Here is a 17760-nt window from a genome sequence, read left to right as displayed (position 1 = left end):
TGGTGAGCAGGAACTGAAGCTCACCCCATTGCGTGGCACTCAGGTCTCAAACCTAGGCTTTCAGCTTTCCAGCTGACAAATCAGCACCTTTAACTACTGTTATTATTAATTAAACTTGTATGCTGTTGGACTCTGGGCAGCTCACAACAATCAAAGAAATTACAATAAATGATACATTGTTAAAAGATAACAAGCGTGATGAAGTGAAAGATTCCACTCTTCCTTGCTCATTCCTTCCCTTCCCAGGGCTGCACAGCTCTTCTAAACAACAGCAGAGGTGTGGGGGGGGGACGTCTGGATCTCAGGAGGAACCCCATTCCAGAAAGCAGGTGCTTTTAGAGAAAAGGCATACATCGAGGATTCTAGAGAAGGTGTTACTATGTATGTGTCATATAGGGCTTTATAAATAAAATTCAGCATCTTGACCTGTACCTGGAAATAAATTGGTAAGGGCATACCACTTACGGCATACCATCGCAAGGTGCTTAGTAACTAAAATGTCTAAGGCATGAGTGACTATCTGAAGCCATCCCCCAATCTAGGAAAGAGAGCACAACTGGTATTGCCAGATGGTGTTGTGCAAAAGCCATCTTGCCACAGATGACACCTTCTAGTCAAGCAGGAGCTGTAACTGCACGGAGCTCCCCAGATTATGTATATATTTATTATATAGAGAGACAGAGAAAGAAAGAGTTGATATATTAGTCTTAAATTAATAATGAACATTAACATCAAAAGTTTTTTAGATTATAGTTGTATATATTCATTGATATGCTTCCAAACTGTCTGATCTATACAATAATGGAAAACACGAATTATTCATGAGAGGCGCTGTGCATCCATTTGCAAAATGGAACCTCAGGGTGCCATGCAGATGGTTGTTTCACAATCTAGAAATGCTTTGTAATCATTCTACTTTTAGCAATGTTGCCACTCTCTAGATAAAATGAAATGCAGTTGCTATCTGTTCATTTAAGTATATCTGTTAGATAGAAGTTGAAGCAAATACCAGCCTGGATTGCCACTTTTTGATGAAATATCTAAGTGGATAAAACATTGATCACTTTTTTTTCTTTTGGTTGTTAATTATGCTTGATAATCTTCTCTATTCTTAAGGTTCTAAAATGACAACATTATACAATATTTGTTTTATCTTTTTGGTCTATAATCCATTATGTAAATTAAAGTGGGATATTTGGGTTCCTTCAAGAAGGCGTGAAGCTACTCGGTGCTGTGTTGCTTTTTTATTCTCATTGATCATTTAAATGAATTTCAGAATTTGTGTCAGTATTGCTTTATGTTAATATTTGTACCTTTTTTAGTTACATCCTTCTATACTAATAAGTGTTGTAGGTTATAATTAGATAGTGTGTGCATAAAATATGTATTTAATAATGTTTTCAGATAGAACAATAACAAGAAATCACACCTTAAGAATTTTGGGAATACGTTGATAGATTATATTGCAGCACAAGAAATAGTATAAAATAGATGCACTATTAATATTTAGGCACATAGGAGCTACTTTTTCAGGGGATGAAAGCACATTAAAGCATGTTGTCTTCTTATCAATAAATATCTTGGATCTGTTGTCAGTTTTTAAATTAGTACTATTGCCAAAAATAACATTTTGCTTGAGTGAACTATTTTAGTATTTCTATTAACATGCAAAGGATCATTTCTTTTAAAAAATATTTTAACTATTTAAAAGTATGAGCATCTTTCTGGAAAATGGTTAGAATGGGACACTTGTTTTTCCTTTTAAAATTAAAATACTTTTTTTTTTTAAAAAAAATCTAACTTTTAACTGCCTACCTTATTAAAATAGAATAACGTTTGTGGGTACTTCTTTTAACTCCAGAATAATAGATTCATGGCAAATATTTGAATAGATTTGCCTGATTTACTAGAAAGTCTCCTTTACAGACAGTAAAATAACATTTAGTTATGCCACTTTTTAGTAAAGTAATCTTCACTGTAGGTTTCTTAGAAAATAGGTAAAATACATTTTTTATATTTAAATTAGTTGGCCAATGTGTGTCAAGAGGAAATAGCCTTTTATTATTTGCTTCATGCTGTGTTCCATATATAAAAATTAAAGGACATTAATACTTTTTTTTCCTAATCAGAAATCACCTTGCTGCAATATATTAATAAATGTTCTTACCTCTTTTGCTTTTTCACAATGGTGTCCTTCAGAACAGAAAATTTCAGAAGAAGAATGCATCATTTTGATAGATGGCTTAAATGAAGCTGAATTTCATAAACCTGATTATGGGGATACAGTTTCTTCATTCATCACAAATATTATTTCTAAATTTCCACCATGGCTAAAACTGATCGTGACCGTAAGAACAAACTTTCAGGTAATATTTAAGCAAATGGTGGTATAATTTTTGCAAAAGGCCATAATTTATTTGTTGTGTGTCTGCAATATTTGTATTCAAGTGTTTTCATTGTGTAATAGGAACATTGTTCCACATCAATTCCACTGTGAGTCAGTTTGACTCACATTGATGCTTACTAAAATCTAAAATGTAGGAGTTATGAGCTGTGTAGCATTCTGAAGCAGCTGCAGTGACCTGATGTAAGTCTTTTGGTTATGTATCATACAGGTCCTTTTGCTATAATTTCTTTTGTTCTTCCCATTTTCTCTTTTGTTATGAAACATCTGTGGTTTCAAAGTTTTATTTTTAAATTCCTTTTCTCCAATACAAACTGATTTCAAGATGTAGACCATAAATCTCTGAATTGAAAAATGCTAGGGATCAGTATAAAGAAGGATTCACTTCCTAATCTTGACCACGGCAGGAGGCTAACCTGGAAGATTATCAGAGCAATATGTCAGAAAGTCATATGATTGTTCCCTAATAAGGCATATGGGGGAAGCTTTTTCATGAGTATAAAATATCTTCTTGTTTTGCATATCCCCTTGTTACTGTAAATTGGGCCTTTAGCTTTTAAAAAACTCTTGCTTGGTCACAAGAACAAGGTCAACCACTGTCAAGCTATTAAACTTGACCTGTTCAAAGATTACCATTTTAGAGTTCAAATAAAATATTTTGAATGCTTTTTTGTATAACACCATTCAGGCAGATAGAATAAATGCCTTGATTTGTTTTGTGTATATAAGGAATCTGGGTTATTGTTTTTTCTGACCATGATAATAAGTGTTCAAATATTTAATTGTCTGTATGAATATGGAAAATGAATAAAGGTATTGTTAGACCACAGAGTTAACTGTTAATACATACTTGTGCTAATGTGTCTTTCTGATTCTAACTCAAAGAGCTTTCACCAGCTTTAATTTAGCATGGTTTTAAAATCAGCAGATAAAATAATGAAGTTTGACAAATGCTATAAAGTACTTATTTCTTTCTCCTTCCTTCTCTAATGCAGGAAATAACCAGCTCACATCCTTTCTTCACAATCTCCCTGGATGATTTTTCAGACAATAAAGAAATACAGTCTGATTTAAATGCATATATTCAGTACAGGATCAATGCCAGCCAGGATATAGTAAACAATATTTCCCTCAATGGAAAAGTTGATGCCATGACTATTGGGAAAGTGAGCAACCACTTGATCTTGAGGAGCATGGGATCTTATCTCTATTTGAAGTTGACACTAGATCTCTTCCAGAAGGGTCACCTGGTGATTAAAAGTGCAAGTTACAAAGTAGTTCCAGTATCTCTTTCTGAGCTTTATTTGCTTCAGTGCAACATGAAATTCATGACAAATTCAGCCTTTGAAAGAGCCCTCCCGGTGCTGAATGTGGCTCTAGCATCTCTTCACCCAATGACAGATGACCAGATCTTCCAAGCAATTAATGCTGGCCAGATACACGGCGAACAGGATTGGGAAGAGTTCTCGCAGAGGATGGAGGCCCTTTCAGGCTTTCTGATAAAAAGACGTGACAAAACACGGATGTTCTGCCATCCTTCCTTCAGGGAGTGGCTTGTTTGGAGAGCAGATGGGGAAAGCACTGACTTTTTGTGTGAGCCAAGGTAAAATATAGGAGATACTAAAGGGAGAAGCTTTAAGAGCCATCATATTGTACATTTAAGTTGGTTGGAGGATGCGTGGAGTTGTAAAATAAAAAGGAGATGTGTGCCTATCCAAAAGTAGAGATCCTACAATTGTTAAGGAATGAATTATTAATTATTGGATTCTGCTTTTCAAAATTTAGAAATGGGAAGTATGGTGGTTCTCATCTGCTGTAATGTTAGTTAGTCTGACTGTCCAGCATTGAAAATCCTTTACCAAATTATTCTTGTATACTTTCTCAGATTTGCAGAGATTATAGGCACTTAACAGACAGAATATTGGTTTTATTTATTTCAAACATTTACTGTATATACTGTAGCTGCTCATCATATAGAATAATATGGTAGGAGGCAGTGGTGAAATCCAAACTTTTTTACTACCAGTTCTGTGGGTGTGGCTTGGTGGGTGTGACAGAGGAAGGCTACTGCAAAATCTCCATTCCCACCCCAATCTTGGGGGGAAGGATATTGCAAAATCCCCATTCCCACCCCACTCTGGGGCCAGTCAGAGGTGGTATTTGCCAGTTCTCTGAACTACTCAAAATTTCCGCTACCAGTTCTCCAGAACCTGTCAGAACTGCTGGATTTCATCCCTGGTAGGCAGGAACCGATTGGAGGAATCGTTAAGTTTTTGAATTTGGGGCACTGATAAGTATTTTTCTGCCCCAGTTGTCATTTGCGAATCCTATAAATAAATTTGGGTACAGTCTGTAATGAAATTATTGATGTCTATGAGACATTCTTATTATTTGGAGAAAAAAAATGTTCAGCTATCTAAAATTTATGGACCTCTGTTGCTTGGTGCTCTAAATTTAGAAGCAGTTCAAAAATTAATGAAGGTGAATGAATGAGCATGTTGGCTCCTGGAGAAATGTACTTCATCAGGTCTCTTGCTAAGCAGATGTATCATTTGCATGCTAGTCCCGGCACTGCAGCAGCTCTAACAATTCTCTTTCCTGGCTCCGAGCATTTCAGTATGCAAAATTGGGGATTTAGTGCTGGGCATAGCTATCCTTCGAAGCTTTCTTAACTACACAAATGTAACACTGACTGAGGCTCTAACAGGTCTTCAGATGAGCTTTTCATTCCACAAAAATTACAATAAGGTGCATCTGAAACCCAGGAGTACTTTAAAAACACTGTGATATGATTTTGAGGGAGAGTATTGTTCAAAATTTTAAAAAATGAAAGTTCAGTTACATGTGTGAATACCATTAAATACCACTAAAGTAATTTTTTCTAAGGTGTCTTTCAGTTCAGAACAAAGAGGCATTTATCACAATAACCTTGTGATAGGCAGGTTGTGCTAGTCAAGGGTGGGCAACTTGCAGCCCCAAGTCTGCAGTAAACCCAGAGTTACCTTCTTGTGGCCCAGGAGGCCTGTCTGATGATTCCCCAAACATGGAAGACATGGTTTCCTCCTATTTTGAAGGACAAAGGAAAATATGTAACCACACACACACAAAAATATCCTAGATAGACACAGTTGACTCAGGAAGATTTCTAAAATCACTTCCCCTGCCCTTCCCCCCCCAGTTGTGCTGTTCAGGTAATCCTCAATTTATGACCACAATTGAAGCCCAAAATTATGTTGCTAAAGTGAAACATCTGTTAAGTGAATTTCGCCCCATTTTATGACTTTTCTTGCCACAATTGTTAAGCGAATCATTGGCAGTTATTAAGTTAGTAACATGGCTATTGAGTGAACCTGGCTTCCCCATTGAATTTGCTTGTCAGAAGGTTACAAAAGCTATTCATATGACCTCGGGACATTGTAACCGTCATAAATAGGAACCAGTTACTAAGCATCTGAAATTTTATCACGTGACCATGCTGCAATGGTCGTAAGTGTGAAAAATGGTCATAAGTCACTTCTTGCACTGCTTGTTGTAACTTTGAATGGTCAGTAAATGAACTGTTGTAAGTCGAGGACTACCTGAATATATGATGTGGCCTCATCCATTTTGTGGCCCTCACCCATCTCATAAAATGCTAAGAGTGTCCATTGAAGCTTTGCTTTCCCTTATCATTGTAATGAGTATAATTACTCAGAGTTGCCCCAAACTGCAAGACGGGTGGCATATAAACTTAATCAATTAAATTAAATTATACTGCATTATTTGATAATTTTTATTTATTATGAAGTATTGTTCTTATGTAGGCAGATAAATTTTGATTGATCTTGAAAACTAATCCTTAGTTCTTCAATTACTGCAAGTTCAAGTCCCACCAGGCCCAAGGTTGACTCAGCCTTCCATCCTTTATAAGGTAGGTAAAATGAGGACCCAGATTGTTGGGGGCAATAAAAGTTGACTTTGTATATAATATACAAATGGATGAAGACTATTGCTTAACACAGTGTAAGCCACCCTGAGTCTTTGGAGAAGGGTGGGATATAAATTCAAATAATAATAATTGGGAGGAAATTCTGAGGCCTGACTGAGAAGTTAGCAAAAAAAAAGCTTTCTGTATTTTTTGGAGAATATAATATGGATAAGCCCATGAGGTCACTAAGAGTTTAGCTCAAATAAGTGATTACCTTTTTGTTTCTTTTAATCTCTTAACATGCATAAAATACTAACCCATTGAAATACATTGGAAGTCATCTTTTTGAAGATCTAATATTGATTTATATTAGCATACAGTAGTTACATTGTCATAGAGTTATTATGATCAGGAAAAAAACTCAAAATATTTGTATATGTCGTGTCCCACTCCTCCGCTGACAGCCGGGTCAGGGAAATCCAAATCAGGCGTGCCTCTGCAGCTCTGCCAAAGTCCTAGCAAAGTCCTCAAGGCAGGCAGGAGACCAGAAAGTGACTTCAGCAAGATATGTTCGACTTTGCCTGACTCAGAGACTGCCAGAAAGCAGATCCTTTATATAGGCCATGGGGTGTGGCTCCATGACTCAGCACTTATCCAGGCCTGCCCCTCCCTTCCTTCTGACACCGCCGCCTATCAATTCTTCTGAAGCGAGGGTCACTCCAGTCGGCAGCTGTTGGTAATTGACCTCCCTCAGGCTCACATGCTGTGGGGGAGAGGGAGGGGTCTAGTTGCTCCGTTTGCCTGGGCATGGAGCCAGGGCTGGGGCCGGGAGGTGCCCCCTCCTCCTCAGCCTGTCTGGGCATGGAGCCAGGGCTGGGGCCGGGAGGCATACTAGGACATTCCTCAGCATTCGGAAGCAGATAAGAAGACCCCGGCTGCGGTGAGAGCGGGCAAGACACAACAGTATATATGCTTACTGTTTGAATATTGCACAGGGAATTGACTGTGGAGTTTGTTTGGTTTTTTTTGCATTTATATCCCGCCCTTCTCCGAAGACTCAGGGCGGCTTACACTATGTTAGCAATAGTCTTCATTCTATTTGTATATTTATATACAAAGTCAACTTATTGCCCCCAACAATCTGGGTCCTCATTTTACCTACCTTATAAAGGATGGAAGGCTGAGTCAACCTTGGGCCTGGTGGGACTAGAACCTGCAGTAATTGCAGGCAGCTGCTGTTAATAACAGACTGCATTAGCAGTCTGAGCCACAGAGGCCCCACAGAGTTTGCACAACTTTGTAATCATGCATATTTATAAATTATAAATGCAATATGTTTTCTTCCTAAAAAGAACTAGTTTAGTTTCAGAATAATGTACAAATAACAGATCAGAGTAACAGAGTTGGAAGGGACCTTTGGAGGTCCACCTGCCCAGGCAGTAAACCCTATACCATTTCAGACAAATGATTGCCCAATCTCTTCTTAAAAACTTCCAGTATTGGAGCATTTACAACTTCTGGAGGCAAGTTGTTCCACTGATTAATTGTTCTAACTGTCAGGAAATTTCTCCTTAGTTTCAAGTTGCTTCTCTCCTTTATTAGTTTCTTGTCCTGCTTTCAGGTGCTTTGGAGAATAGCTTTTCTGGCAAAAAAAAAGTCCATTGGATAAGTTGAATGAGGACTTACAACCATGTGCTTTACTTAACTAATGGCTGTATCTCACTTAATGACTTTCATAAAATGGTCATAAAATCGAATCTGGTCATGTGGTGACTCGATTTACAACTGCAACAGCTTACAACCAAAATTCTAGGTTCAGTTGTGCTTATAAGTCAAGGACTATCTGTAGTACTAATAGTTTTTTAACTTCCTAAGTTTAATATATTTTGAAATTTAAACTGTGGGCAGAGAAAAGCGAGAATGAAAATTTATCGGTTGAGATATTCTGAGGGGACTTATTGAGAACTATTTTAAATTTGTCTCCATTCTTTTTATTATTGCATTTAGGAATGGACATGCTCTTCTTGCATTCCTCTTTTCACGTCAGGAAGGCAAACTTAACCGTCAGCAAACAATGGAACTTGGGCATCACATTCTTAAAGCTCACATTTTTAAGGTAAGAGATACATTTTATTCTTCCATTTAATCTGCCTTTTTGGCTTATTCTTTGTTAGGCATTTCTGTCACAATGCCTTACATCACAAGATTCCCGGTGCTTAGAAAGAACTGGAGGCCAACACCACTAAAGAAGCTGTGGTGTTGGCCTCCAGTTGAAATCACAGTTGGCAGCTGTGATTTCACATTGTTATGCATAATAATAGTTATTCTTTATTATTGTTACTTGCTTCATATACAAAACCATTCCAAAACCATTTATGAAACACAAAATACCCAATTTAAAAACAAACAAACAGAAAAAGGGAAACAAATACAGAAACAAAAGCCATTACTTGAACATTCAAATAGAGAAGGCTTGGTTTAAGATACCGATTTTCAAGTGCAACATTAAGATATAATATTAGGTGCTCTGGGAATTTCAGTGATTTTAGCATTCCAGAATGGAGGCAAAAGAGAGAAAACCTTTAAATATCACTAAACAGAAAACTGCTAACAGAAGACCACTGAACAGTTCCTAGTTTTTCTGAATATATGCATTAAGTCCTCCTCTAATGATCTCAGAAATAGAATCAGTTTATAACAACGCAGCTGATCCCTTGGCTACCCTGAGCTTAGGTTGTTTAGAGCTTTGAACCTACCCCAGCATATAATTGGCAGCCGGGGCAGTTTCTTCAATACACCCAGACAGACACCCCTGAGTAACCCGCATTGTAACCAAGCTCTCCTTTTGAAAACAACTTGGAGAAGTCCTATCAAAAATGCATTAAAGTAATCTAATAAATCTGAATTTATCAGTGTCTGAATATTAATAGTTAGACTCCTTATGTCTAGGAAAAGCATAATTGGAATACCTGCTGAAGTTTGCAGTAGGGTCTCCTAGTTATTCATAAGTAAAGGTAAAGGTTCCCCTCGCACATACGTGCTAGTCGTTGCCGACTCTAGGGGGCGGTGCTCATCTCCGTTTCAAAGCCGAAGAGCCAGCGCTGTCCGAAGACGTCTCCGTGGTCATGTGGCCGGCATGACTCAACGCCAAAGGCGCACGGAACGCTGTTACCTTCCCACCAAAGGTGGTCCCTATTTTTTCTACTTGCATTTTTACATGCTTTCGAAACTGCTAGGTTGGCAGAAGCTGGGACAAGTAACGGGAGCTCACCCCATTACACGGTAGCACTAGGGATTCGAACCGCTGAGCTGCCGACCTTTCGATCGACAAGCTCAATGTCCTAGCCCCTGAGCCACCGCGTCCCTTCAGTTATTCATAGACCTCCCATATTCTTGATTGCTTTAGGAATGTTTCCAAATCATACGTCTGTTCTTCTGAGAGAATCTAAATCGTTCAAATGTGGCAGCATCCCAATTCCAATACTTAGGAACTATCCGTCCACAAAGTATCTGTCTGGTTTCAGTTTATTGACCTTTATCCACCCCATCCAGTAGATGCTGGTTGCAGATCCAGTAACATCTCTAGCCTTTACTAACTCCTATTGATGACACTCAGCTGCAGGGCTTTATTTTGATGTTAAACGCAGGTAGGGTCAAAATCATGCCAGTAACTATCCATGGCCAGAGGTATACTCCTCAGATACTTATTAGACAAGATGACCGTAGTTATACCATATGGGTTTTTTAAATTGTTTTTATTATTTTTAATGCTTGTTTCTATGGTTGCTTTATTTTTTAGATTTCTGTTTTTGTTAATATTTTTATGGTAAGCTGACCAGAATCATAAAATATGAGAAAGATGTCTATATAAATTGATTAGATAAATTGAATAGTTAGATAGCTAGAAAGACAGATTATTTCCCCCCCAAAACCAGACTGGAACTGAAATTGAAAAAAATTAAGATACTTGGGGGAAAAGACTAGAGCTATACCTACAGCATTCTCTCAACTATTTGTCCCAGAAAGGGATATTGGTACTAGGGCAACAGTTGGCAAATTTCTGGCTGCAGAGCGAGCTTCTTCAGGAGTGGACAGACCATTTTGAACCATTCAGGACTTTTAAATTGGATGGGCAATCCCCCTTTTTTTTCCAAGAGCTGCATCTGTATCTGTGCAAACATGCATAGTTCAGTGGTGGGTTTCAAAGATTTTTATTACCGGTTCTGTGGGTGTGGCTTGGTGGGTGTGGCAGGGGAAGGTTACTGTAAAATCTCCATTCCCTCCCCACTCCATGGCAAGGTTACTGCAAAAATCCCTATTCCCTCCCCATTCTGGGGCAAGGTTACTGCAAAAATCCCCATTTCCTCCCGATCAGCTGGGACTTGGGAGGCAGAGAATAGATGGGGGCGAGGCCAGTCAGAATTTTTACTACTGGTTCTCCAAACTGCTCAAAATTTCCCCTTTTAAAAGATTAAGTTCCTTAAGTATATTTTTATATCTGACAAGCCACTATGATAACCACCCTGAACTGTGAGAATTTAGTCCATGAGGGCTTTTTTTTTTTAAATAATGTCAAGGAACATTCAAGGCTTCTTTCTGTAGTTTCCCCTCCCTGCAATTCTGTTGTTTCAGTTTTTGTTATCATCAGCATTCATTGTGTCTTGCCAGGGACTGAGTAGAAAAATGGGCATTTCCTCCAGTCACCTTCAGGCCCTGTGGATTGGCTACAGCACTGATAGTTTGTCAGCAGCACTTGCATCTTTGAGAAATCTCTACACACCAAATGTAAAGGTAAGAAAATAAATTATTGGTTATGTTTCCAATTTGTGTTCTGATTTTAAAAATAATAATAACAAAGATTTGGTAGTTGGTATGGGGGGGGGGAACATCTTTCTTTTAAAAAAATAATCAGTTTTAAATGTGTTGAGAATTTGTTCCAGTATGAAGAGAAATACAGGAATATTCCATCAGTTTTCAAATCATAAAGTGGAAAAGTGGTACCCGTGGTAGCTCAGGCTGTTAAGAAGCCTGTTATTAGAACACAGCAGCCTGCAATTACTGCAGGTTCAAGCCCGGCCCAAGGTTGACTCAGCCTTCCATCCTTTATAAGGTAGGTAAAATGAGGACCCAGATTGTTGGGGGGGCAATAAGTTGACTTTGTAAATATACAAATAGAATGAGACTATTGCCTTATACACTGTAAGCCGCCCTGAGTCTTCGGAGAAGGGCAGGATATAAATGTAAATTAAAAAAAAAAAAGTGCCCTTTGAGCCATTGCATCCAATCTTAGCTCAATTGAGGTTGTGTTTGAAAAGTTTTTTTCTTCTTCAAAACTTAGTTGTTTTTGAAAAGTTACTAGTTAGGATGGCAAACAGAACCAATGAGGGTAAGGGCATAAAAAGCAACCAATTTTATGAAAAAAGGCATGTGCTATTACAAAAATATGCCCAGATTCTGAGGCAATATTTGGCTATCTGCATTTGCAGAATTAATTGGGGGGAAAAAATCCCCATCTCAGGAGAAAACCTCAGTGGAAGAAAGCTAGATGAAGTCATTGCTCCTACAATTGTTAAGCTAGACAAGTTAAGGTGGTCAAATTCTCTAGCGTTATATAGGGTTCTATCTTCTACATTATGAATGAATGAACATTATTTGAATAAACTGATTCTTCATTTACATCAAAGTCACCCACACTGTACTAGCTGAACTTAGCCCCAACTAACTTGGATTCCATTGAATGTAATCATTCTTCAAATTAATCAAATCAAATGTCCTCATTAGTGTCATTTGGCCTGATACAGTACCATTAGAGGACTAGAGGTATATGTGTGCGCGTGTGTGTAGTATTTATAATTTTAAGAATTATAATATTGTAATTGTTTAATAGTGAGCCATAGAATTCAGTGCAACTCAGCTTGCAATTGTACTAAGGAACCGTAACCTGTAGGAGTCTAAATTTATGGTAATAATGGCAGCAGTTATACTGAGTAAATTGCCAGTGAATTGCCATAATAACGTTTATCAGCTTACTCCAGAGCAATGTTTAAGTGGAAAATCATACTGAGTCAATTAGATTAAAGTCTGTGACTGCAGTAGTCCCAGATAAATATTAAATTAAGATATTACTAAAACATGTTGGGAGACCATTGGTCTTTGGTCCTGTGGTACAGAAAATGCTATAATATGCTCCTTTTTCTTCTGTTCAATCATGTCTGATTCTTGGAGACTGCATGGACAGGTCTCTGCAGTTTTCTTGGCAAGGTTTTTCAGAAGTGGTTTGCCATTGTTTCCTTCCTAGAGTTCACACCAAGTGACTAGCCCAAGGTCACTCAGCTGGCTTTGTGCCCAAGTCAGGACTAGAACCATTCTCGTTTCTAGCCTGATGCCTTAATCACTGAACCAAATTGGCTCCGTTTAATATGTGCAGGTAGTCCTTGACTTACCACCGTTTATTTAGTGACCGTTCAAAGTTACATCACTGAAAAAAGAGACTTATGACCATTTTTCACACTTACAACCATTGCAGCATTCCATGGTCATGTGATCAGAATTTGAATACTTGGCAACATATTTATGATGGGTGCAGTGTCCCGGTATGGTGTGATCACCTTTTGCAACCTTCTGACAAGCAAAGTCAATGGGCAAGCGAGTTTCACTTAACATCTGTGTTACTAACTTAGCAACTCCAGTGATTCACTTAACAACTGTGCCAAGAAAGGTCGTAAAATGGAGCAAAATTCACTTAACAACCATCTCACTTAGCAACATAAATTTGGGGCTCAATTGTGGCCATAGGTTGAGGACTACCTGTATAGATTGTATTAAACTTTATGCTGAATAGGCACAAAGAAACATCAGTTAGTTCCTGTAGATTATAAAAGTGCCATTTAGACAGCAGATACTGCACTTTTGAAGTGAATAATTTAAGGCAGAGCAGCCTATAAATATGACTCATAATAATAATGCAAACACAGAGGACTGTGTCTCATTGTATAAACAGCTTACACAATCATTCTTATTCCTTTTGCACATGAAACATCCTGCCACCTGGGTTTACATAATTCTTCTTCGTCCCAATTAGAAGGTTTTTTGGGAAAAGCTTAGGAAGAGAAAAGAAGGCTGTGCAGAATGTCTTCATCTTAAAAAAACAGACAGAGCAACTAATAATTTTTATTCCTCATAACAACGATACCCTTGCTTTCCTTTTAAGGTTAATTTTTATAAAATATAAAGGACAATAGTGAAATTTCAATCTGTAGCTTTTAAGTTATTGAAATTGATTGGCACCTTCCTTAAAGTTTTGATTTGTTTGGGCTGTCATTTTTCTGTATACATTTTAATTGCTGTATATGTTTCAGTGTTTATTTAGATTATACAGGTAGTCCTCGACGTACAACATTTAGTGACAATGTCACCAAAAAAAGTGATTTATGACTGTTTCCCACATTTATGACTCTTGAAACATGCTCATGATTGGGTGATCAAAATTCAGGCACTTATGACGGTTACTGTGTCCCAGGATCATATAATCACCTTTTGTGACCTTCTGACAAACAAAGTCAATGGGGAAGCCAGATTCATTTAACAGCTGTGTTAATAATTTAACAACTGCAGTGATTCACTTAACGGTGGCAAGAAAGGGTATTAAGTGGGGCAAAATTCACAACTGTCTCATTTAGCAACAGAAATGTTGGGCTCAATTGTGGTCGTAATTTGAGGAATATCTATAAAGGAACAAAGGATAAATATATATTTTATCCACAGAATAAAGGAATGACCTTCAGGTGACCTGAATCAGTTTCCTGATTTAACACTCAGAATCAAATTAATTTCAAAAATAATATTATCAAAATGAGACAGTGATTTAATTTTTTTAAACCTAGGTGAGTCGTCTGCTGATTCTGGGTGGTGCAAATGTAAATTACAGGACAGAAGTCCTCAACAATGCCCCAATATTGTGCGTGCAATCTCATCTTGGGCATGAAGAAATGGTCCTCCTCCTCCTAGAATTTGGGGCTTTGATTGATGGAGCATCTGAAAATGGGATGACTTCACTTTGCTGTGCAGCAGCTGCAGGCCATATGCACATAGTTTCACTTCTTAGCAAAAGAGGAGCAAAGGTAAGTTTCATAAGAGACTTTGCATATTTGGAATTCAAGCAATAACAATGGCAATTAGATTCATCTTCCACGCCATAGTGCTTTAGTTGTAGCAATGTTGTTGATAAGCAGAGTGTGCTCCATCAGGATATGCTTTCTGTGAATTAAACGTGGAAAAATGATGTATGAAACTCTAACCATGGGGCTGATGTCCTACTCAGGTTTGTGCAAAATTGCTTGGAGAAAATTTAAGTTAAAAGGCACATGATGCAACTACATATGGCCCTACTTTTCTAACATTTAGTGTATCTTAAGAGTTGGTGACAAGTATTTGTATTATTTCAGAATTATGTACCAAGAAATGGTTAAAATGGTAATATAAGTAAATAATTAAATACCGTGTTCCCCCAAAAATAAGGCCTTGTCTTATATTTTTTTGAACCCTGAACTAAGCGCTTAGCCTTATTGCTATGCGCTCAAAAGCCCAATTGGGTTTATTATCAGGGGATGTCTTATTTTGGGGGAAATGGTAATTAAATTGAAGCATTAGCCGAATCCTTGAGGCAGAGTAGATGCTTTGCAAGAAGAAGAAAAATAAATGAACGGGGAGAAAGAGCTCCAATTGAGACATGTGCTGTCAGAGCTGTAAGTTTATTAGAAGAAGCTTGTGCCTTCCAGAGATTTGAGAGGTAGAATATTGACGTGTACTTATGGATGCTACAAAATCAGCCTGACCCGGTGGCCTCTATGGAGAGCAAGAAGGGTCATGCTTACAAGAACAGCACTGCTACTGTCAACCCTGAAGTTGGCTGAACTGAGGCCATGTTTATTTTTCCGCTTCAGTGCTGACACATACTGGAGCTGAGGGATAGGGAGTGGGGAATAGAGATAGCTGGGGTGCTGTAGCCAAAACAAAATGCTTCCCCATGGGAACCAAGGACAGCCCCGCAGGTGTTCAGTAGGAGGAGACTGAGGTCATCTAGCAACTGGACTGTATACTGATTGGACCATGTGACTGAGGGTTTGAGAGAAGTGACAAACTTTCACTTTTAATTAGGTGAAAATCACAGGAACTTTTAGAGTCGGTTGTCACCAGATCAGTGCCAATATGATAGTTCCAATAAAGCTATTCCTTGAGGACTTCACCTGCCTCGGAGTTTTGCTTGATATGGGATTATTACTTGGAACCCTGACAGCTACATAAACCCCATCCTTTTTCTATGTGTTTTGACATTGCAAACATGCCCCAAAGTTTATAGCATGACACTCCAGTGCTATTTTTGTGGGATCTTGAGCTTGCCATGGCTTTGATCTCATCCCTCCCTTTTTACAAGGTTCTTTTGAGTCAGGAGAAATAATTACTAATTAATAGGTTGCCTCCTCTCTCCAACTAAGTGTCATTTTCTAGTGTTGTTACCATTGCCTTTTCTTTTTTCTCTAAGCTTCCTAAAGCATCAGCTTATAGTCAAGAAATTAAATCACCTCTTTTTTATTATTGCTTTGATCTACCCCACGCTGTTTCATGTTGTTGATACTATGAAAGAAACATTGGCTAGTAAATAATTCTTGGCACGCTGTAATGTTTGGTGACTGATAGGTTGCCAAGAAATCCTCTGATAGGATTTTTGTCTTTTGCATGTACCTTGGCCAACCTTTTGTGGCTGAAAAGCAACTACTAGTTTATAATTAACCCAGTTACTACATTGAAATCATTTGGGAAAGGGAAAAATCATTTTGTTTGAAACATATTATCAGGCCTTCTAATAATTCTTTTAAAAAATTGGCCTTATTATAAAATCGTGAGAGTGAGAAGAGACTATGTTTGTTTTGTAATATTTGGGATGCCAAAAGCACAGCCCTAAAGGCATTGGGGGCCCTTCTCCTGATCCAATACTCTAAACTGGAGCTTGTTGTTTTGATTATTATTTTGCTTGATGCATCTTCTCCTCCCTTTAAAATAGATCGATCACTTGGACAAAAAGGGACAATGCGCTTTGGTTCATAGTGCTCTAAGAGGCCACGTTGATATTCTCGAATATATGCTCAGCGTAGATTGGCAGACTTCACCTCACCAGCAAAGCTCTCTGTCAAAGAAGCAGGCTCTTCAGCAGGCCCTAACTGCCTCTTCAAGCATGGGACATGGCCAGGTAACTTGTCTCCTCTCATTTTTCCACAGCCTGTTCTCACTCCTTCAGGGTACACCAGATTAGGAAAGTCATGGAAGCCACTTTTCAGTGGTGAGATTCAAATTTTTTTTACTACCAGTTCTGTGGGCGTGGTTTGGTGGGCGTGGCAGAGGAAGGATACTGTAAAATCTCCATTCCCATCCACTCCAGGGGAAGGATACTGTAAAATCCCCATTCCCTTCCCACTCCAGGGGAAGGTTACTGCAAAATCCCCATTTTGTCCCAATCAGCTGGGACTTGGGAGGCAGAGAATAGATGGGGGGCGGGGCCAGTCAGAGGTGGTATTTATTGGTTCTTGAAGTACTCAAAATTTCCGCTACCGGTTCTCCAGAACTGGTCAGAACCTGCTGAATACCACCTCTGCCACTTTTATTATAGAGCTATTATAACAAAATCTTGCCAGTCTGAGTACACCTTCCTCCCCTCCCTCCCTTTATCTTCATGAGAACTGGGGAGCTACAGTTCTAGCCTGGACTCAGATTTCTTTTATCTATTATTTTGGTTCCAGTTCTTCTTCCTGTTCCTCAAGGTTGTTCCAAATGCTCATTACATCTGTTCATAGATTTAAAAAAAGAGATACTTTTTCCCCCATACAAAGAACCATATTTATTGCATCTTTGTGTAAAATGGGAACCAAAAAAGGTTAGCATATACAATAGGCCTGCTTATACTGGATTAATACTGAACCCAGCCTGCACCACTGCCAAATTTGGATGCTCACAATTTTAGCATGTATAGCAAACAGAGTCTTGACTGGGTTTTTTTTTAATTGCCTTTGATTTTGGGCTTGGTTTCAGCTAGCTAGGCAACATACTTTAGTTTGTAACTAAAGCTACTTCATTGGCGATATTGGGCTCAAAGGCTCACCTGATGCATCTATAATTTTATCAAATTAATCTTTCCTTGCAAAGTTTAACATCTGTAATATTTTTATTGCAACTTTTAAAAACATGTTGAACTCTATGCTGTGCATGGAGTAAAGCAGGATAGGTCTTCCTGTGTAAATAGAAGATTCCTTTTGGTTTTAAAATAAAATCCAAACAAAGTGAAAAACTTCTATTTAATTGCAACAGAATATCCAGATATTATTAGCAATAAACATTTGTTATTCGATTCATATTGTAATAGTTTGCTTTTTTACGTGTTCCTTCATTATTATATGGT

General features: G+C 38.1%; 1 protein-coding gene across 12 annotated transcripts in view; it reads left to right on the top strand.

The window, feature by feature from the left end:
* Positions 1-17760, top strand: part of TANC1 (tetratricopeptide repeat, ankyrin repeat and coiled-coil containing 1) — a 165410-nt gene that overhangs the window by 125881 nt on the left and 21769 nt on the right. For all 12 annotated transcript variants that reach the window (XM_058192090.1, XM_058192029.1, XM_058192070.1 and 9 more), the window contains 6 exons: positions 2200-2366; positions 3400-4007; positions 8319-8427; positions 10980-11102; positions 14195-14431; positions 16372-16557. In XM_058192090.1, coding sequence (XP_058048073.1) covers positions 2200-2366; positions 3400-4007; positions 8319-8427; positions 10980-11102; positions 14195-14431; positions 16372-16557 — 1430 coding nt within the window. The remainder of the gene's footprint in view (positions 1-2199; positions 2367-3399; positions 4008-8318; positions 8428-10979; positions 11103-14194; positions 14432-16371; positions 16558-17760) is intronic.

Source organism: Ahaetulla prasina, chromosome 1, assembly GCF_028640845.1.
Source record: "Ahaetulla prasina isolate Xishuangbanna chromosome 1, ASM2864084v1, whole genome shotgun sequence".
In the NCBI taxonomy this organism is placed as follows: Eukaryota; Metazoa; Chordata; class Lepidosauria; order Squamata; family Colubridae; genus Ahaetulla; species Ahaetulla prasina.
The sequence above is the reverse complement of the archived record's forward strand: the minus strand, read 5'-3'. Positions and strand labels throughout refer to the sequence as shown.